The sequence below is a fragment of the Equus przewalskii genome, chromosome 4 (genome assembly GCF_037783145.1).
Source record: "Equus przewalskii isolate Varuska chromosome 4, EquPr2, whole genome shotgun sequence".
NCBI classification, from domain to species: domain Eukaryota; kingdom Metazoa; phylum Chordata; class Mammalia; order Perissodactyla; family Equidae; genus Equus; species Equus przewalskii.
Genome location: NC_091834.1, coordinates 93737202 through 93758754, shown reverse-complemented (window position 1 = coordinate 93758754; position 21553 = coordinate 93737202). Strand labels below are relative to the sequence as shown.

At 46.4% G+C, this 21553-nt stretch overlaps 1 protein-coding gene across 1 annotated transcript in view; it reads right to left on the bottom strand.

Annotated features, from left to right (window-relative positions):
- The window catches only part of TMEM178B (transmembrane protein 178B), a 332665-nt gene that overhangs the window by 219529 nt on the left and 91583 nt on the right, over positions 1 to 21553 (bottom strand). Inside the window, exon 2 of the mRNA XM_070617985.1 lies at positions 3727 to 3840. Within this exon, the coding sequence (XP_070474086.1) occupies positions 3727 to 3840 (114 nt within the window). The remainder of the gene's footprint in view (positions 1 to 3726; positions 3841 to 21553) is intronic.

Sequence of the window (21553 nt, the reverse complement as noted above, 5' to 3'; positions counted from 1 at the left end):
CTGCAGCCCCCGTCCCGTCCTCACTGGCCCAGTGACACACACCTGTTCTGCTCCAGTCCTGGGGCAGCAGGAGAATCTGGGTCAGGAGTGCAGCACATCTGGCACACACAGAGCCTGGATAAGCACAGCTCTGTGTCTCTGGGACCTAATAGGAGGCAGCAGGCTGGTAGGAAGGCAGGTAGGCTGCCCCAGGCAGACGGCCAGGCCTCGGTGGACTGAGGGCACAGGTCCCATCTCCAGAAGGAGTTCTGCCTTTTCTCGGGAAGCCCCAGGGTGGGAAGGAGAAACAGGCACACACACCACCTCCCCAGCAATCGTCATACAAGCGAGTCAGAACCTGGTCACCCAGACAACTCAACACTTGAACCTCAGAGGCCAGCACAGGCACGTGTGTACGCACACACACAGACACACACACACACACACAGAAGTTTGATTCGCTGTTCTTTTCTCCCCATAGTGGTGATTATCTTTCACTTGGATTTGTAAGCCTAATGGCCTACAGATAATTTTATTCTTTCACCTGCTATTCACTTCACCACAAGTAAGGTGAATGGGCACTCAGCCAAGCAGTTAAGCCTCCCATTGGTGGGGTTAACTGTTCAAAAACCACAGCATTATTTTAAACTAAATTGTGCTTTTCCTATTTGAAAGGTTTTTTTCCACATTGATGGCTGATGATCAGACCACACGCAAATTCCTGATGAAAAATGTATATCCTATGCCAGCCCCGATGGCCTAGTGGTTAAAGTTCAACACACTCTGCTTCGGCAGCCCGGCTTCTGTTCCCAGGTGCAGAACCACACCACTCATCTGTCCGTAACCACACTGTGGTGGCAGCTCACATAGAAGAACCAGAAGGACTTACAACTAAAATATACAACTAGGTACTGAGGCTTTGGGGTGGAGAAAAAAGGAAGAGAAAAGTAAGAACATTGGCAACAGATGTTAGGTTAGGGTGAATTTTCCCCTGCAAAGAAAAAAAAGGTATAACCTAAGTTTAACCAAAGCCCAAAATATTTGCCAGAAGTTGTTTCAGAAAAAAAAAAAAAGATTCTTGCCTTTGGCAAAAATTACCTACCCAGAAAAATTACAGAATGTAAGATATGGTCAAATTATAAAACAATAACCAATCTAGCATTAAATGAATTTATTTGATCCCATTTTCAGTGTTAAAGAGTATAGTTCTCTCAATAAGAATTCAGAGTCTGATTTTTTTTTTAGTTTCCAAAGCTTAATCATAGGAGTTTGCCAATCTTTGATAGCTTCTACTTTATTCCAAAGGGGGCTGATGTGCCCACTCCCCACCTAATGTCAGCAATACCTGACGTTTGAAAATTGAAATTGACGTTTACACTGGTTCACCACTGTACCAGCATTGCCAATGACACTTAGCACCAACTTCAGATGTGACAGATGCTCACCTGCCCTCTGGCTAAAAATAGCTGTCATCAAGCCAGAAATGGCAAATGTTCTCTGCCTGCTTAACAGCCCATTAGGCTACTCCATGAAAGAGGCAGATGAATCTCTCACACCAAAGGGTAGCCTTCACTTCACCCAACACGGGGTGCCCAAAACCTTTGCAAATATCAGTCGCTGGATGGCTTTCATCAGTTAAAAATAGATGTTAGCACCGCACTTCACAACGTAAACTGCACACTAGATTTTGCAGAACCCAACAGCACTACAGTTTGGGAAAGAGGACCCTGGAGACATCAGGCTTAGAAAAGGTTACAGAAACTTTGGCATTAGCCTCCCGTCTCCGTCTTTGCTGACACCGTGTAATGTATTCTCAGCAATGCCACGATGGGTAATCTTCTTGAATTCCAGCTATCTAACTGTGTGGACAGGCAAAACAGTTCTACCAGGTTTCCCTTGAAGTGCATTTTTATGCTAAAATAATTCTCCTTCTTGCTGGAAAACTTTCACAAACTATTTTAATTGCTTGAAGCAATTATACTATATCATAATTATTGCATTGCTTTGTAATTATTTGCTTTGTGAACGTATCTCTCTCCCCCCAACCCTCCTCCACCTCCAGATGCGAGCTCCTAGAAAGAACTCCCTATGGCACAGTATCCACTATGTGCCTAGTACATAGAGAAACTCCATAACTTTGGTTGAATTGAGTAAATTTGAATCGAAGCTGCTATGTCAATAACATCTTCCTTCTTAGATTCTATTACGAAGCCCATAACTTAAGTTCTATTTAAGTGGTTGTTCAACATGACTTATCAGGTATCTTGAACATCCCTTTCAGGCTTCTATTAAGTGACTACACTGGACCATGGCAACATGGGAAATAAGCACTCATTGTCAGGTATTTATACATTTGGCTCTTTACATGTCTACTTCCAAAAAGGAAATTATTAACCTTGATTACTAGTGTCTCTAGAGCAAATCTCACATTAAAATCAAATAAGTAATATGATTAGCTCAATGTCTAGCACATAGAAATGCTCTTTGACATTAGCTCCTTGTCCCCATGTTCTGGTTAGTGTCTCTACTAATGATAAAGCTTGTACAGGCAACACTTTGGTTAATGCCTTTCCATCCATGACACTTGCCCTATTGTTTCAGACCAGTGGCACTGGTAACAATCATCCAGACACCTGGCAACAATCTTTTTTCCCGAAACCAGTGAATGATTGCTCTGTTTAATCATATTTGTCTCCCTCGCCTCCCACACCAAGCTATGCTTATTTGATTAAAGCCAAACCAAAAAGTGGAATATACCTGGTGGACCCTCTGCATGCAAAAGATAACCAGGCAACAAGAAACAGACGAAAGATGGTTTCTGCCTTCTTCAAAGTTTACTAATTATAGGATCCTTGTTTTTAGGAAACAATAAAAGACCCTCCTTCACATATAAATGTACACTGAATCTTAATCTTGTGACATTATGTGAAAAAAGCTGGAATAGAAAAGAAATGACAAATGCAACAGAGGCAGCACAGAGCTACTAACAGTACCAATGTGTGCACATCAAGAACTGTGCCAGCAATGGAGAGCTTTCCTGACGCAGACAAGCAGGGGTACCCCACGGGGCAGAAAGGTAAAAATAGTCTACTTACTCTGTTTGCTCAGTAAGCCACCCTCTCGTCATAATTTCAGTCTCTGAGGAGTCCTGACCAAGAAACTCCCTAACCAATGGAAGCAGATATTCTGATCTTTACTGAACAATTGCATGCGAACTAGGATCCCAAAGCCTATCATTTTAGAAGAACAGAAACTTGCAAGTTGAGGACCAGATCCTACCCCTTAGTGACCCCACTTAGATGCAAATTTCCAATGTGATACAGCCTGCAACCAGCAGCTGGTCTTACCCCATATGAAGGATGACACAAGGGATTAACAGGTTGCCACAATAATACTCCAAGCAACTTGGAGATGTGCTAGAGTTAAATCCCAGGAGTTGGTTCCATCAAGTAGGTGAAATCTTAAACGTCTATCAGAGTAGTGAAGTAAGATCATCACTTATTGTCTAACTGCTAGTTGTTTTTTTTTAAATTTTAGAAGCAAACTCCTCAAATCTGTAATGCAACCAAAACCAGCTGAAGCAATTCTGACCCACAGGCATTGACACTTTAAGGAATTGCCACCACGTTCTAAGACTGTCCACAGGGCTCGCCGCATCCCTCCATCCAGACCAAGTTGTTGATGGGCATCCAAACCTTCACTCACTCCAGAGGCCAGAGCCAAAGAAAGACACTCAGGTGTACTTACGCAGGGCGTGCCACTCATCCTGACGGATGGTCTTCGTGATGTTGAAGGTGAGGTTCCTGGGGATGGTGGCTGAGGAGTAGTGGTACTTGATGTACGTGCATCGCTCAATTTCTCCTGGCAAAGAGAGACAGGAAACCAAACGTTAATGAGGTAGCAGCCATGTTTGGGGCAGTTCCTGGGATCCATTCTTCTGTCCTGGAGAAAGGGACTCCATTCATATTGAACCTGGTCACACCTACAGTTTATACAAGGTAGTAACTTCAACTCCAAAAAAGCAAGAGAGTAGAACTAAAATCATACAGCATCAATTTAGATAGAAAAATACATCTCTGGGATCATTCAGAGGTGGGAAGAGCCAAAGTTTAGGCTGATAGCAGCTTGCTAAGAAAGTAGTACCCATGTTAGTTTAACTTTAAGAAAATCAGCTTTCAAGTCAAGGGAGGAATTTTGGCAACGGAAAGAATTTAATACTTTGCACCCACAGACCAATAGAGACCAGGCTTCAGCCTTCATGATGTCATTTGAAGTACATGCTGTCTTGTAGAATGGTGAACTAGAGGGGGCCTCTTCCCTTTTCTCTATTCCACACCCCTAAGCCTCACTTCTGAACACAAAGCACTCAAATCAGTCTGTATGTCCTTGAACAAGTCTCTTCTCAGGTTTTTTGAACCAAATTGAGGCCCCTTAACATACTCAGCACCTGGCCCAAATGGACCTCTACTGACAAGTTATCAATCCATGCATGCTTTGCTAGCCAAATGATCAAAATATTTCTATACCTTAGAGCAGAGGTTCTCAAAGTGTGTTCCTGGGACAATAGCATAAGCATTCTCTGGGAACTTGGTAGAAATGCAATTTTTCAGGCCTAACCCCAGACCTACTGAGTCAGAAACTCAGAGGAAGAGCCTGCAATCCAAATTTTAATAAGCCCTCCAGGTGATTCTGTTACACACTTAAGAGCTGCTGCCTTAAAGAATCTAAAAGAATTACCAATGTACTAATTCATAAACCCACCATGTTTGCAAATTCCAAAAGGAAGGCGTGATGACAAGTTCTTCCCTTGTTACTTTTGGTCTCCTGCAGGCATTTCTACTGATGCTTGCTTATCTGGGGGATATTAAAACTCAGTGTCATGGCATTGTGAAGAATCAGGAAAGGAGTGAGTTTTAAAGGTTAGGGGTTTTAAAATTTGGTTTTGCACCTGAATGGATTTTGATGGTAATCCATTTTGCACCCCACTGATTTTCAATTTATAAGTGGTGGCACCTGATTGAATTGTTTGACCCCTGGCTCACTGTCAGCAGGGCACCTGGCAATTGGTGGAGTGCAGTAATTTAGACAGCGCCTCTCGTGAAACCGATGCCTTATTGTAAATCATATCTGGACAACTGCCCAACTGACAATTATTGGCAGACAGTCCTCCAATGGGACAGACGCTGTCCAGAGTCAAAGTTTGGGAAGAGTATTATGCATTCTTTCCTTTTCTCTTTAACTTTTCAACTCTTCTGCCTCGTCCCCTTAGCCTACAAATGTTCTGAATTCTCTTAATACCCCCAGCATTCCCCCAACCACAATCCGACCCTGTCTGCCTTCTTCCCTAACTTGCTATACTTCTTGAAAAAGTACTCTACCCGACAGTCTCCACTTCCTCACTCACATTCGTACCTCAAACCCACGTGCTCTAATTTCCATAGCAATTCCCTTAATAGCGTGACCTCTCATCCAGTCTACAATATCATGAATCCCATGGTCATCCCCAATTCCTCCCCCTCTCTAGACGTGTCCCTCCTCCCTAATACCCAACTGGTCACCGAATTCTGTTAGTTTTGCCTCAGAAATGTCCCTGGAATCCAGCCTCTCATCTCTATCCGCACTTCCTCTCTAGACGTCGTACAAATACAAAGACCAGACTCAACAAACAGTCACATATACTGAGGACTTAGTAGGTAGGAGAGACTTTCCAAGTGCCTTGTAGACCAGTGGTTTCCAACTTCACTCATGTCATGGTGCACATAGAAAAGATGTGTGTAAGGCACCCAGGATAAACAGATATGGCAGCCTGGGCCCTGTCCAGCCTCCCTGAAGGCTGAAGGAACCAACGTTTCCAATATACTTGTAACCCATCCATGTTCTGTATTTGTCCCAACAACAGGAAACTCTGTTGTGGATATTGTCTGTCTTAATCCTTTATACAACCCAATTAAGTAGATGTTAGTGTGATCATCATCCCTATTTTACAAATGAGAAAAGGGAGGCTCAAGAAGATTAAGTGGTGACTGATGAGGATTTTTAGGCTGGTTAGTTTTAAAACTACAAATGAGATTCAGGCTCCAAGGAGTGGAATTTGTTTGCCCCTTTGTTGGGAAACATTTACATTTCTAAGGGAAACCTCTATCTGTGAAAATGCCTCCCTCTCTGTGCCAGGAAGAAGGGGGGATGGTCTTATCTCTAGAAGCTCTTAGTCAATGCCAGAGGCAAGAACTTAAGTTGGTTACTGTCTGGCAACCTCATGTAACTGACCCCGCCCCCCCCCCCCCCCCCCCCCCCCCCCGCCACGAATCCTCCTTTGTCTTTAGCCGAGGATAAAATTCAAGCGGTGACTTCTGACATTTACTCAATCCGGTTTGATTCTTATCTAAAAGTTGTGGGACCGCCAAATGGCCAGACCACACGGGCACTGATACCATTTTAACTTTTTTACATATTCTTTGTCTTGTAAAGAGATAACTCACATACCTATGCCTTAAATTTAGCCCTAACCCTCAACTCGGGGCAGCAGCAGGAGCTCTGACTGCTTGTGGGTCCTGTCCCCACGCACCAGCTCTGCCTGCCCATGGGCTCTGTCCCCATGCCAGCGGGGGCAGCAGAAGCGGCGGCAGCAGAAGCTCTGACTGCCCATGGGTCCTGTCCCCATGCTATTCCACACTATTCTCTAAATAAAAGAGCACTACTGCCAGATCTTGAGAGTCTAAGAAATCTTTCTTTCGACTCCTCGGCTCACCGACCCCGCATCAGTGACTAGCCCAAGGAAGTAGCAGTGCCAGGACTGAAACCCAGAATTCTCTGACCAGAGTCTCCCTCCTCCAGGCCGCTCTCCACACTGCTTCTTGGAGTGTATTCCAGACTTTTACACACAGGATAAACCCCACACTCCTCAGGCAGAAAGTCCTAGCCCTGACTCCAGCTCCCACCGGCCCCAACCATCACACACCCTAAGCATTAGCCAGGCGGCCCTTTCCATCTTGCCCTGAGTATGACGTATCCGTTCATGGCTCTGCACCAACTCTCCTCCCTGACTTTCTTCATCTGATACACACCTACTCCTCTAAGAGGCCCAAATGGCAGCTCCTCAGCAAAGCCTTCTGTGCACCCACAGCACCCAGTAGTAGGCATTCAACTGGGCCCCGCCTCCTCTCCCGGAGCTCCTGTCCTACTGCAGCAAGCACACCAAAGGGCTGTGATTTATCTGTTTACACGCCTCACTCCCCCACTAGATTATGAGTTTCTCAAGGGCAGGGACTTGTCTTATCCATTCATCTTATCTCCCTGGCCCCCAGCACAGGGTGAGCACCAATAACATGTGCTTTGATAAAAAGGAATGAAGAGGATGAGGTGCCCTTTGTAAAACCACAGTGGACAAGAAATCCAACTGCTTCTATTATATGCAAGGGATTAAAATAATTGAAGCAAATTAGAATGTAATGAATAGAAGGAGGTGATTGCTGCAGAACTCTGAGTCTACAGCAAGTCGGTCCTGTCTGGACAATGTAAGGAGAGGCTGATCAATCAGCCTCTCTCTGCACTTTGTAAATGCAATCCAAGGGGCGACCAGGTCAATGGTTCGGGGGGGAAAAAGAGGACAAAAAGAAAGAGGAAAGGAAGATATAAAGGATAGAGGGTTGTAACAAGAATACCATCAGCAATGACCTCAGACATGTACAATTGAGCAGGTGTGCCCTGCACAAGAGCATCTCCTGGGGACACCTGGCTGCTGAAGTCCAGCTGCTGCTCTGCTTGCCAAGCCTTGCGCCCTGGCAGGGTGTGGGGGATACTTCTGCCAGAGGGGCTGCCTTCATCTAATTTGCACAAAGATGTCATGCAAACTAGCAGCTGCTCTATCCACAATGATTTCAAGATCAAACCAAACACTCCCTGGACACAGCTTCGGGGACACAAAACAGGATCCTTCTGATAATGACTAGATTGGTGCCCGTCACTAATGTCTGAGAAAAGGGCCTGATTTCTTAGCTAAGATCATGTTCTCTCAGCCTTAAAATAAACTCAACAAATGGCCACAGGTTCCAGGCAGGCTGCAGCCAGCTCCCATAGCCTCCCTCACCTCCAGACCACCTGGCCTGGGGTGGGAAGAGGCCACTTGACGCTCACTCAGCAAGAGCAAGGAGCTGACTGACAGGCACTGCAGGTGGCTGGCCAGGGAACCTGGCTGGAGCCTTCGGAGCAGCCCCACTGAAGGCCCTCACTATTTGTTCCGCCTTGGGGATGCAAGCATCCTGTCTTTGACAACAATTAAATTTGAAAGACTCAAATATTGCCTAAGAAGAAAGGCAAAATATTTATCCATGTGTCTGCAGGTCCTGTCAGTGTGCTGGGCTTTTGTAAATACAGGCACCATCTGGGTACCAAATTCATGTGCCCAGAATGTGGGCTTCCCAATCCAAAGAGGTTTTCCTGCAATGAACAGTGCAGAGAGGCTACCTGGAAGGCAATGGAGAAGCCCATGGCCTCACCTGGAAAGAAGAGCAAACCCATCTTTCCCAACCCCTGCACTCCAGCCTGATGATGTGAGCTTCCCCCTCAGGAAGTCTCAGCTGAAGGCAGGGGTGACTCGGCGGTAAGACAGCAGGCATGGTCCCCTCTTGTGGCCTCATGGGACACTTTACACCCTCGGCCGTGCTCTGCCTTCTGAGCTGGTGACCCTCTATCTGTATGTCAGGGTCACAGACAGATAGGATATTTAAACAGGTAATTGAGGAGAGTTTCCAAAAGGGAGGATTCACAGAGCTGAGCACAGAGCGTAAAGAGACCAGCAAAGACGGTGCACGGACCTGGGGCTGGCAACAGAAGGAGCTGGCATAACCCAGAGGCCTGGAGAGTCAGCTGAGGCCTGGAGAGTCAGCTGAGAGGCCATCACCAGAATCTGGAGGCGGTGGCCGTCTAGAGAGGTGATACAGCCTTTTGCAGAGGGTCACAGCCAACCTGTGGCGAGGTGGCAGGGAGTAAGCACACAACCTCTCACCCCTCCCACTTTCAGTCTCCTGCCACTTCCCGTTGCAAGCCAAATGGTGGGCCAGCCTCCAGGAGCACAGAGCAAGCACAAGGCAGAGACTGGTTCCAAGGGGCAAACTGAGGCATCCAGCTCGCCTCCCTTCTTCTTCTCACATCCCCCTCGCCCTCTCCCCTTCTAAACACATCACTCCAGCTTTCTCTTATCCAATGCTAGCCCATCTCTCCTCCCCTCCACTTCTCAAAGTCTTCAGTGGCAAAGGGAGACCCAGGAACAAGGAACCAGGGGAGACTGTTCCCATCCTTTTTCTCCATTTCAAATCCTTTAAGATCCAAGGAATAAGCATGATAACTCACATCAGGTCCTAAGTGTGGTCCCTGTACACAAGTAAATGCTCAATAAATATTAGTTATTATTGTCAATTGCTGCCCAAAGACTACTTACTCTAAGGCAGCAAGCTCACAGGAAGTTAGGAATAATATTAGCAACCAATTTTAGAGACATATGTCTCTAGAGTGTAAATCCTCACACACACTAACCCTAGGAAGCTGGTGGAACCAGAGCTCTGATGTACGTTGGACATACGAGGAAACAGAGCCTGGGAAGGCCAGTGGCAGAGACGGCGCACAAACACTAAATCCTGGATTCTGATCACACCTTACAACACCACCAGCAGGTGAGTTTCCTCTCACATGCACCTGCTATCAGCAAGACATGGTTTTTAAAGTGCTAGCAGAAGGAGTCTACTACTCTAGAGTTACCCTAAGTACTAGAGGGAGGGGTCTACTACTCTAGAATTACCCTAAGTACTAGTGGAAGGGGTATATTACTCTAGAGTTACCCTAAGTACTAGTGGGAGGAGTCTATTACTCTAGAATTATCCTAAACACTAGTGGGTGGAGTCTACTACTACTAGAGTTACCCTAAGTACTAGTGGAAGAAGTATTACTCTAGAGATATATATATTAAGCAGGAACCTTCTCAGGCAGTGATTTTAGAGGCAGCGTGGGACCTACCCCCACTCCATCTAAACTTATCTTCCCTAAACAGGTGCCACAATACTTTAGATTCTTCCATTAGAAAGTCATTCCTTTGGGTCAAATATTGTTCTCTTAGACGCCCATTTTTTTAAAGCTCTTTTAAATAAGCCTGAAGGGGTAGCACTGAGTCACCAAGGCCTAGGCATGACTGAGATTCTGAAATCTCCTTCCTCCAGACCAGAGGGACCTTCAGCAGCAGAGGACCCCTAGAGAAGAGAGAAGCTGAGAAGGGCATGAAGGATCCACAGAAGCTCATGACGGGGGTTGTGCTCAAAACGCAAACCCACAACTTCACAACTGTTCCCAGTGCGGACCAAGTCGGACCTAAGGAAGAATCAGAACATGGGATCCTCCCACCCCTCCCTTCAAAAGTGGAGGGATTGGTGCAGCCACTGTGGGAAGCAGTATGGAGGTTCCTCGAAAACAGAACTACCATATGATCCAGCAATCTCACTTCTGGGTATTCATCCAAAGGAAATGAAATCAGGATCTTGAAGAGTTATCTACACCCCCGTGTTCATTGCAGCACTATTCACAATAGCCAAGATAGGGAAGCAACCCAGGTGTCCACTGATAGGTGAATGGATAAAGACAATGTGTTACACACACACACACACACACGCACACGCACACACACAATGGAATATTATTCGACCACAAAAAAGAAGGAGATCTGGCCATTTGAGACAACATGGATGGACCTTGAGGGCATTATACTAAGTGAAATAAGTCAGACAGAGAAAGACAAATACCGTATAATCTCACTTATATGTGGAATCTTTAAAAACCGAGCACCTAGATACAGAGAACAGATTGGTGGTTGCCAGGGGTGGGGAAATGGAGGAAGGTGATCAAAAGGTACAAACTCTCAGTTACAAGATAAATAAGTTCTGGGGATGTAATGTACAGCATCATGACTGTAGTTAACAATACTGCATTGTATATTTGAAAGTTGCTAAGAGAGATCTTAAAAGTTCTTACCACATGAAAAAAATTTGTAACTATGTGAGATAATAGATGTTAACTAAACTTACTGTGGCAATCACTTCACAAATATGCATATATCAAATCAACGTGTTGTAATGTTACGTCAATAACATCTTAATGAAACTGGAAATAAAGGTCGGGTGAGGTGGGCTGGGTATGTGATGGTCAAACATATTTAGGAAAAGTTGAGTTAAACGGCTTTTAAATTGTTTACTTATTGCAGGACTTTGAAAGTTTTTAATATACATAGTGACTCCCCCCAAAAGGGACAGGTATGGCACGCAGACTTTCCCAGATTCCTTTGACCCCAAATCCTTTTTTATTCAAAGAGCAGTTTCTACTGCTAGACTATGAGTTCATCAAAATCAGAACTATGTCTCTTGTTTACATTTCTACTCCCAGGGGCCAGGAAAGCAGTTAGCACACAGCAAGCCCTCAATATATATTTGGACGAATGAGGGATAGAGAGCAGAGTCTGTTACTTAATCAAATGATCTACAAGGTAAATGAAGTAGTTGGCTCCAAGTACTTGCTGGTCTCTTCTCCAAAGCCATGTCTGAGAGCTACCAGCAAAGCAACACCAGGGTCGACCACCCATCCAGGAGTTGTGTTTGCACAATGCTTTGAAATAAGTCTGGGGTCTTTGTAGCCAGAACCAGAGCAGTGGTTCTCAGTGCCCTCAGCCCACCTCTGACCCCAGCTGCGGCTGCAGTGGGTGCTCCCAGGCAAACTGACAGCTCCCAGAGAAGCACCCAGCAAGTCTCCTCTCCTCAGAAGTCCACTTAGCCCCCACAGGGAAGCCTACAGGAATGCAGGAGAGTCAGCACTCCAGGGAACAACTCTTAACCAAGGGCATGAAAGGCAGAGTGAGTGTCCGGGTCTCTGGGAGGACAACTATGAGAGACGTACTCTGCATAGTAATGGAGGGGGTCACTCTGGGATCTGACCTGAAGCTCACAGGTAACCAGCTCAGCACGGCACACTCCATTGGTTTCTCCTCCTTCCCTGTCTCATTCTTCCAGCTCCTTCTCCCTGCTTCCTGGGAACTCTTTCCAAGCCCCTGTGTTAGACTCTACTTTGCGAGGGACCCAAATTAGGAAAGACAACCTAGAGGAGAGTAGTGAACTCAATTTCTACGTTTGAAAACGGTGTGGATGATAATACATAAAAGGAATTAGTCCAGCCAGTTCCTGAGGGGACTTTGAAGGGTCACATGGGCACGTGGGCTGAGGCTCACTCTTCTTTCTCAGCTTCCCCACATTCTCCATGGTCTTTCCTTCTCTTGACATCTGAGCATCCTAGAGACACAGGGATGGACAACTGGACCACTCCTGAGAGTCCGTGTGCTTCCTCCGTCCCAGAGCTCCTTTAAAAATATCATATTTTATCCCATATCCTCACAAGAACCCTGTGAGGTAAATATTATAGTAATATCCCTGTTTGACCGAAGAAGGAGAGAGTTAGACAGATGAAGTCCCTCTCCAGAGCCACTCAGACAGCAAGGAGAAAAGGCAGGATGCAAATTCCAGCCACTCTAACTCCAGGTCTCGTGTCTGTCGGGGTGAGCACAGCTGACTCAGACCCCACGGTTGTAATGATTCACTGCTGGTTGAAGATTCCTGGTTGAAGATTCCCTGGGAACCAGGATTACTTTGCAGCCACATGCATTGTATGGGGAAGCAACTCAAGACATCCATTGAAGAGAGGGAGGAGGGGACGCCACCCATGTCTTGTCTGCTGCTCCTCTTTCCATGGTGCCAACAGCGAGAGCCCAGAAGCCTGGGGCCTGTCCCACTGCCCTGTCCCGGCCTCAGCCGGCCACTGCCTTAGCCCTCATGATCCACTTTGACATTTCTCCCGCCCACTGGGCCCACAGTTCTTAGTCATTTTTCTAGCTCGAGGCCTGTTCTCTGGGCTTAATAAATAACAAGACTAAATAGAAAGTAAAAAGAACACATCAAAAAAAATTGAAAACAAAGTTTAAAAAGAAAAGATGAAACCAGTTAAAGTTTTAAGTCTTGGACTTTGTCTCCTGTTTAAAGGGCATTGTCTCAAAAAAGAGTTCAAATTACATCTTAGCAGGGAGACAAGTAGAGAGATTTTCCTTTAGCAAATTAGGAAAGCTTTTATGAGATTTATTAGCATTATCAATGTTGAATTCCTTAGCCACAGGCCACAAAAGCAGGGGTGGAAATCTGTGTCCCTAATGAAAGGGGAAGTAAGCAAACCAGGAATGTTCCAGGGGTTCAAGGAGGGCAGACAGGGCTGGGGGTTCCCGCCGCCCCCCAAGCCTGGTCCCCAAGTGGGGCAGGAAGTGGAGAAGATGGGGAGGGCACACCTCCCACAAGCTCCACCCACCAGCAATGTCCACAAGAGCTCTCCCTCCTTAAGACGCAACTTGTCACAAAAGCTTATTCCAAGAAATCTCCCGCCCCACCTCCCCCGCGTCTCCTCTCAGCACCTTCTGCTCCTCCCAGATGTTCTGAGCCGAAGGATTTGCAAGGCTTATAGCTGCTGCAGGACCAGCCAGAAAGAATGCTTTATTTTCTTCATACCGGGGAAAAGTGTTACCTACATTTTTATCTTTAATGCTTTCAAATGCATTCCATTTTGTGTGCTTTGTCTTTTGTGCTTGTGGTAGCCACATGGCCTTTTAATGTTGTTTTGTATTCACTGCATAGATGGAATCCTAAATTCTAAATGTTTAATTCCTTTCCATCCTATGTCACATAAATGTTTGTTATGAGCAGTGTCCAGAGGGCCCTCTTGATTTACACACATGGATTTTATTCTTAAAAACCCCAAGTACACCCAAAAGCCAGCCCCCTTCCCATCCCCCAACACATTTCTGATCCTTCAGTCCATCCCCAAACTCCTTCTGCTGGCTACTATTCGAACACAGTTATTGGTATATTGATCATGTATTTCTATCCGTAGTTAAAGCTTTGAGATGGGGGAGCTGGTGTTTTTCATCTTTGTACTTCTGATAACCAAAACGGTGCTTTAAGTATCGCTATTTATTTGAACAATAGCTTATGTTTAGTGAATGCTTTCTATGTGTTAGGTACTGTACAGAATACTTTATTACACACTATCTCGTTTAATCCTAAAAGTTAGGTCCTGTTATTAATCCCATTTCACAGATGAGGATGTACAGTCTTAGAGAGGTACTCTGCCCAAGAACGCATGGCTATTACATGGCACAGGTGGGATGCCAACCCCCCCAACACACCCCCAAGCACCACACTACCCCACACATGTGAAGAGAAATCGGGAAAAATCAGGCTCTTCAGAAAGACAGAGACCCTTCAAGGTCTTCTACTGGAAACAAATAAAGCAAAACTTCCATTTGCAGGGATTTCCAGCATCTACAGCTTTGCTGCTCTCATCAGAGTAAGATGACTTGCTTTTTTTTTTTTTTTTTTTTTTTTGAGGAAGATCAGCCCTGAGCTAACTACTGCCAATCTTCCTCTTTTTGCTGAGGAAGACTGGCCCTGAGCTAACATCCATACCCATCTTCCTCTATTTTATACGTGGGACGCCTACCACAGCATGGCTTTTGCCAAGCGGTGCCATGTCCGCACCCGGGATCCAAACAGGTGAACCCCAGGCCACCAAAAAGTGGAGCGTGGGAACTTAACCGCTGAGCCACGGGGCCAGCCCCCAATCATCAGAGTAAGATGAAATGTTTGCTTCCATTGCTCCCCAAACAGCCTGAGAGAAGAGAGCTCCTGGTCCCACTGGAGGAGAATTTAGAGCATGTCTACGAACCCCACATCTCGGCCACAGCCCAGTTCCCACTCGCAGGACAAGCCATTCACCAGCAGGAGCCCTCAGGCAAGTCACTCAACTCTCAGAGCCTCATTTCTTCATCCACAAAATGCAGATAATAATAGCACTCACCTCATAAGATTGATGAGGAATAAACAAGATAACCCATGTAAGACCTGCTACACAGTGAGCATTCAGTAAGTGCTCACAGCACTTACCAGTTATTTCTCTGGGACACACATCCCACTCCCATATAACAGCCCATAAATATTTAAAGACAGCTCTCATACCTCTCCCCACCCTCAAGTGTCCTCTTCCAGCTGAGCATTTCCAGGTTCTGGACACACACCGTTACCAAGCTCAGCAACACGCTGGTCATCCTCAAGCTTCAGCCCAAGTGTCAAAATCTCTCCCAGTGTGACACTGACCACAATGGTTCACACCTGTGCAAAACCCACAGTACCAGGAGTTGTCCTGATCTGGGAGCCATAATTCTATCAGTGCAGCCTGGCTCCCTGTGAGCTTTCTGGTTAGCCACGTCACAGGGCTGGTCACACAGGGGACAATGCCCAAGTGCTTTCCTCCAGTGAAGCTATTAAGCCACCACACGCTTAGGCAGCTGTCTTTTCTCATTTTTTGGTTGTTTTATGTATTTCGGTTTGTTCCCTCCTGCAGGATCTCCTATTTGTTCCAGGCCCTGAAGAAATTTTTGGATGGTGATCCTGTCATTCCACAAATTAGCAATCTGTCCCACATGCTTCACCAGCAGGCCGTCCCCAACCACATCCAAACCATCACTAAACCCCTCAGCAGACCAGCACTGATGGCAGAGCTACACACACACACACACACACACACACACGGGGCAGCACCAAAGGCAGAGCTCCCTACACACGGGGCAGCGCTGAAGGCAGAGCTCCCCCCACCCCCACCCCACACACACACGGGGCAGCGCTGAAGGCAGAGCTCTCCACACACACACTTCCTTGTGACCAGAGATCAAACCATTAAGGGAGCTCTTTGGGCAGTACCATTCAGCCTGTCATGAATTTACCTCTATCATGTGCCCCCCTGAGGCCCACTTCCCCGTCTTGTCCCCTGGATATCATGAGAGACCTTGCCGGCATCGTTTGCCATCAACCTGTCTAAGAACTGTATCCAAAAAGGGAATGAGGTCAGCTTGGCATGGCTTGTTCAGTCTCTCGGCATCAAGCTTCCTTGCTGAGCACTCATCCACCATCTGTTTCATAAGCCCTTTGGACAGTTTTCCAGAGCTCCCTTTAACTGGGCTGCTTGTCTGTGTTCACGGAATCCCGATAGTCTCCTTTACGGAAAATCTGGACACCCGCTCACCCACCTCCAGGCTAACAGCACTTTGGACCACTCAGCTCCCTCTGATCGTCCAGTCTCCCTTCACAAGCAGGATGGCCCCCCAGGAGAAACCACCTCCCACGCTCCTTCCTGTCCTTCAACATCATCTGGCAGTCAACACTCCAACTAAGAAACAGACACGAGGCCTCCCCGCTGGGTGACCGCCACACACCTCTCACATTGCAACCAGGATTCCCAATCACCCCATAGAGCAGAGCTCCCACGCCTCCCGCTCTCACTCCATTCACTCACCGGGTTCTTTTCATTACTTTTATCAAGTGATTCTTCCTCAACTCAACATTGTAGCATCTAACAATCTGCTGTTGTAAAGGTCACCTCATCTTTTGTGGGATCTACAACCTTTTTATCCTAATTTCCTCATTCCTGAATTCTGAATGTCTTGTCCCCCTTGCTGAGTCTTTTAGCTTGTTTTAAACAAGATGTTTTTAAATGTTATTACACAGTAATTCCTCACAAAAGGAAATAAAGAACAAGGTGTCACCATGCCTGCCCCACACCGCCCATCTTCCCTGTAAGGTTCTGGCTGCCTTTTTTCCCAGTTTGCTCATGTATTTTCCAGCTTGAAACAGACTGCCTGGGAAAGAATGAGAGGGTGAAGTATGGCTTTAAATTATCATTTGGGGTGTAGTAAATAACCTATTCTCTTACTCCCATCACATCCCTAATGACCTTCTGGAAAGTTCAGAGCCCCGAGCTGCCACTGCCCTCACCACGGCCCCCTCCCACCCCAGTGCACAGACACCCAATGCACGAGTCTGCAGCTCCTCCAGGCACAGTTTCAGCTGGAGGAAGGATCATCAATCTCCAGGCTCTGACAGACAAGGCGAGAAGGAGACCAAATCTGGTTTTTCAGTGGAAAACAATGAGCTCATGCATTCTCTCTGGGGACCCAGGAAGTGGAGACAGATCTCGAGATAGGGAGACAGTGATGGAGACAGGCAGAAGTGATGAAGGATGGGCAGGAAAGAGGGAGTAGGCCAGTCTGGCACTTTTTTAATGTCACTTTTGATAAGAATCCCCAGCTCTCAGGCCAGAGGAAAACATCCATTTTCTTTAAATTAAGGATCCAGCATAAGGCAGTTGTCCTAAAGGCGAGGGACAGCGAGAAGATAAACAGAGTCGGAAATTCTTCACTCCTGCTCCTTCAGAGAAAAATAAAATGATTGCTCATGAGTCACCAGAATTGTAGATGCCAGGGCAAAGATGGCTCTACTTTTCTCTGTCACTGCTGCTCAGGTGTAGGGTTCAAGATCAGATCGCAGACACTTTGGCTAGCTTTTTTGACAGTGGGTCTGCCACCCTCAGGTGTGCATCTCTATCAGGCCAAGGCCAGTCATTTCCTACAGGCTGAACCAGATAGAAATGAGAGAATTCAGACAGCTGCCCAGATGTTTCCAAATCACTGAATGAATATTTTGTTTCAGTTAGGAAAAAAAAAATCCAGATTACTGAGTTTTCCACTTTTCATTTGAAAAAGGAGTTATATAATGTTGATTTTTCTTTTTGCCAGTTAATTCAGAGAGAGAGAGAGAGAGACAGAGGGAGGAGGGAGAGGGAGAAAGAGAGAGAGAGAAACAGAGAGAGAGAGAGAGAGAGAGAGAGAGAGAGAGAGTGTGTGTGTGTGTGTGTGTTTGCGGCAGGATTGGAGGAAGCTGGGTTGTATATGAGAAACTAAAGCCAGATGATTAATTATTTCACCCTTCAACCTGTTGTATGTCTTAGCTAAAAACTGAACAGAAACTAAAGATCACAGAAGGAAAGGAGAAAGCCCAAAATACATTAATTGTGTTTTTCTTTATATCTCTACTCACATAATTGACTATTTTCTTATTTAAGTTAAATGGTTTGGTTAAATTAGAGATGTTAATTAAAGTGTTAACTTAGCCTGACTCACTAGTTGAAATGAAATTCAAAAGCAGATAGGGAAACATGAGTAGTGAATTTTTCACTCTTCCCTGCTGGGTCCAGCAACACTGCTGAGGTTGAGAGCCAGCTTGCCTGGGGTCAAATCCCAGCTTTGAGAGTCTCTGGGTGTATGATCTTGGCCAAATTAATGAAGCCCTCTGTGCCTCCATGTCTTCACTTTAAAGGGATGTGGTACAAATATTTCCCCCCTTGGGGTGCTGTGAACTCAATGAATTAATATGGGTAAAGCACTTACTGCCTGGCACATTGTAAGCTCTCCATGATTGTTATTTTGTCTTCAGCCATACTGTATCACCATATATGATGAAGATTTATTATATGTGTCAGACGCCAGGTAGGCCCTTTAAGACATGCAGCAAGCACATATCTGGCATGTTTTAGCAAAAGAAATGGATGTCCTAGAAGACAGCTTCCTAGCAACCCAGCCGTCTTCCTGCCTCATGCACTTGCTCAGCCACAGCTCTGGCATCTCCCCCACCTCCAGCTCAGGGCATTTCCCCATCAGCTCCAACCCCACTATGTCCTACCACCCTGCTCCTACCTCAAGGACTGAGACCAATGCCCCCATTTCCAGCCCCCTCCAACACTGGTTACACCAGTGAGCTTCTCGAACACATCTCCCCACTTGTCAGTAAGACCTTCACAGACACAACAGCAGAAGCATCGCTGTGACTGCACGGCACCACATATCATTTAACCACCACGCCCAGGAAAGTAGCGAATTTAGGACAAACCTTTAACCTGTGAAGATGACGCTTCTTAATCGAACTAGTGTCCCCTGGCCCTAACCTGATGAATCACTGGTCCAAGCCAAGGGGGAATTTCCCATTTTTTGACTTTCTGGAAATGCTGCCCTACATTCTACCTCCCAGTCAAAATAGCGAAACCTAACAGAGTCAGATAACATCAAGGTTCGGTAAAGGCAGGGAGAAAAGAAGCTTTCAGACAGTGTTATATAAATTGTCACAAACACTTGACAAAATCAAGTAAACTGGAAATGTATATACCTTATGGCCCAAAATACCGCCCCCTAGACAAATGCTACATATGTGCATGAGGAGGAGAAACATCCAAGGATGTTAGATATAGCACCACTAGCAAAAAATAGTGAAAACCTAAAGGTCCATTAATTAGAAGATAGAAAAATAAAATGTGGTTCTGTTCACATGGCAGGATATTATCTAATAGTTTAAATGAATGAGTTAGAACTGTACATATTAATAGAGACAGAGAGATAGACCTCAAAACATGATGTTGAGTGAAAACAGAACTGTAGATTTATACCTACAGTATCTCTGCACTTCTCTGCACTTTAGATTTTTTTTCCTCCCACAAAATATAGTCCCTTGGGACCCAATGAAAAAGAACACAATCGCTGCTCAGAAGAAACCCGCTTAACAAAAATCAAAGCCACATTATCCAAGATTTAATGGCAGGAGAACCTCCAGGGGGTCCTGGCTCACCTCCTACTGATCTTCCCTAGGAGCTTTTCACTAACCGCCTGTGAGCCCCACCTCACCGCCACTGTGTGCACGCAGGTGCCAGTCCTACGGGAGATGGATGCCAAGTGGGATGAATGAGACAAAGACACAGGAAAGCACAAGGGAACAGGGGATATGGTGAGTGCTACACAGAGCCGGGGGAGAGAAGAAGAGGTCAGGAAGAGCTGAGGATATCAGGGAAGGCTGATGGAGGAAGGAGGACCACGTTCTTCAGCTTGATTGGATGCAGAATATGGGGGAGAGGTAGCCGGGGCCGGCCAGTGTCCAAGGAGTCTGCAGTTAACTCCACAGGAAATGGACTACTCTGGGGTCAGAGTTGGCCAGGTCCCCCAGGGGGCCATTTGGGCTGGTGGCAGATGGCTGAGGGGAGAACTCAGACAGGGGGCTGTCGTGGTTGTCCAGGTACCACAGGGGGTCTGAGAGTGTGGCTGGAGACACAGACAGGGAGGACCCTTGTGGAGCCCTTCTGGTCTACTCTTGCTTCCTGGTCCCTTGGATTTGACCGGCTTCTTGCAGGGACAGGCGCAGCATCATTCTCCCTGCACCTTGGCTGGCACTTCTGCTGCAGCTGAGTCAAACAGCTGCTCCAACTTTCAGAACATAGCAGGCAAAGAGGTGGCAAATGGCTGCCCTCTGGGACCCCAGGCATCCAGACTGAGTGAGTGGAGATGAGCAAATCGTCCCAATGGAGTAACCCCACTCCCCCTTGAAAGGCTGCCCAACTCCTTCCTAAGTGCAGTGAACATTACTCCCAGGCCCCTTAGGTTTTGCATCCAGGCTTCACTGAAATCAGCAGCCAGCACACAGAAGCAGAGCAGGATAAGACAGATAGACAGCCATCACTTACCTAGTTTTGCAAGGCCTCTGGGAGCCACTCCATTCACTACAATGAAACAGAACTGGTGCAGCATCAGCCTGGCAAGGAGGCTTTCTGAGAGGGACCCAGGATCCAGAAAGCAGAGCCAAGAGCAGGAGCGCTGCAAAGGAGGGGCTGGAAGCAAGGGAACCCAGGGTAAATCTGCACCATCGGAGGGGCAGCGTGCAGGGGCAGGGTGGGGACAGAATGGTTAAAGGAGGGCCTGGGCAGCTGATACTGGAGAAATTTCCATTCATTTATGTTTTTCCAGCTTACAGAAGACCCAACACATTAAGATGTTTTTAATAAAAATAAATATCAAATAGTAAGACGCCACCTTCAGAGAGTTGGTACTCCAAAATGCACGTGGTAGAGATTTTTTTTGGAATAGAGAGAGACTCTAAGGAGCCTGGAGTTTGAGGGCAGGTATGAAGCCATCAAAGCAAGTGGAGTCTGAACTTCTGAGATAGACACTGAAATAAACACCAGAAAATGAAGAATACTACATGGTCCCTGTTCTTTCTTATCTCCAGTCCAAGTTGTGGCAGCCCCCATTAGTTCCCAGCATAGTTGACTTAGTGCTTCCTTCTCCGGACCAGCTGTTCTGTTTCTCCCTCCCCCAGGTAGTGTCACCTGCAGCTCCCCCACCACCCTCTGACAGTCCTTCTCCAGCTTCTCTCGTGTCTCAGCTGATCTCGGCCCCTCCCTGCTGCCTCTTCCCTCTCCATGGGCACTTGACGCTCCCTTTCCTCAGCATGTCCCTCTGTCTCCCCAGGCCTAAGGAGGCCTGACTCTCCCTGCCGCCTAGTTGGTGGGCGATGTGGTGTGACAGAAGAAGAACTAGGTCAGAATTCAGAAAATCCAAGGTCAACCCAAAACACATGGGAATTTAATATAGAGGATGTATTAGTGTGCTCAAGCTGCCGTAACAAAATACCACAGACCGGCCCTATCTCCAAATATAGTCACACTGGGGGTTAGGGCATCAATATATGAATTTGGGGGGTGACACAGTTCAGTCCACACATAGTAATAGTGGCATCTCAAATCTGTAGGGAAAAGATGGTTTATTCAATAAATAGTATTCAGAAAACTTTGTAATCTTCTG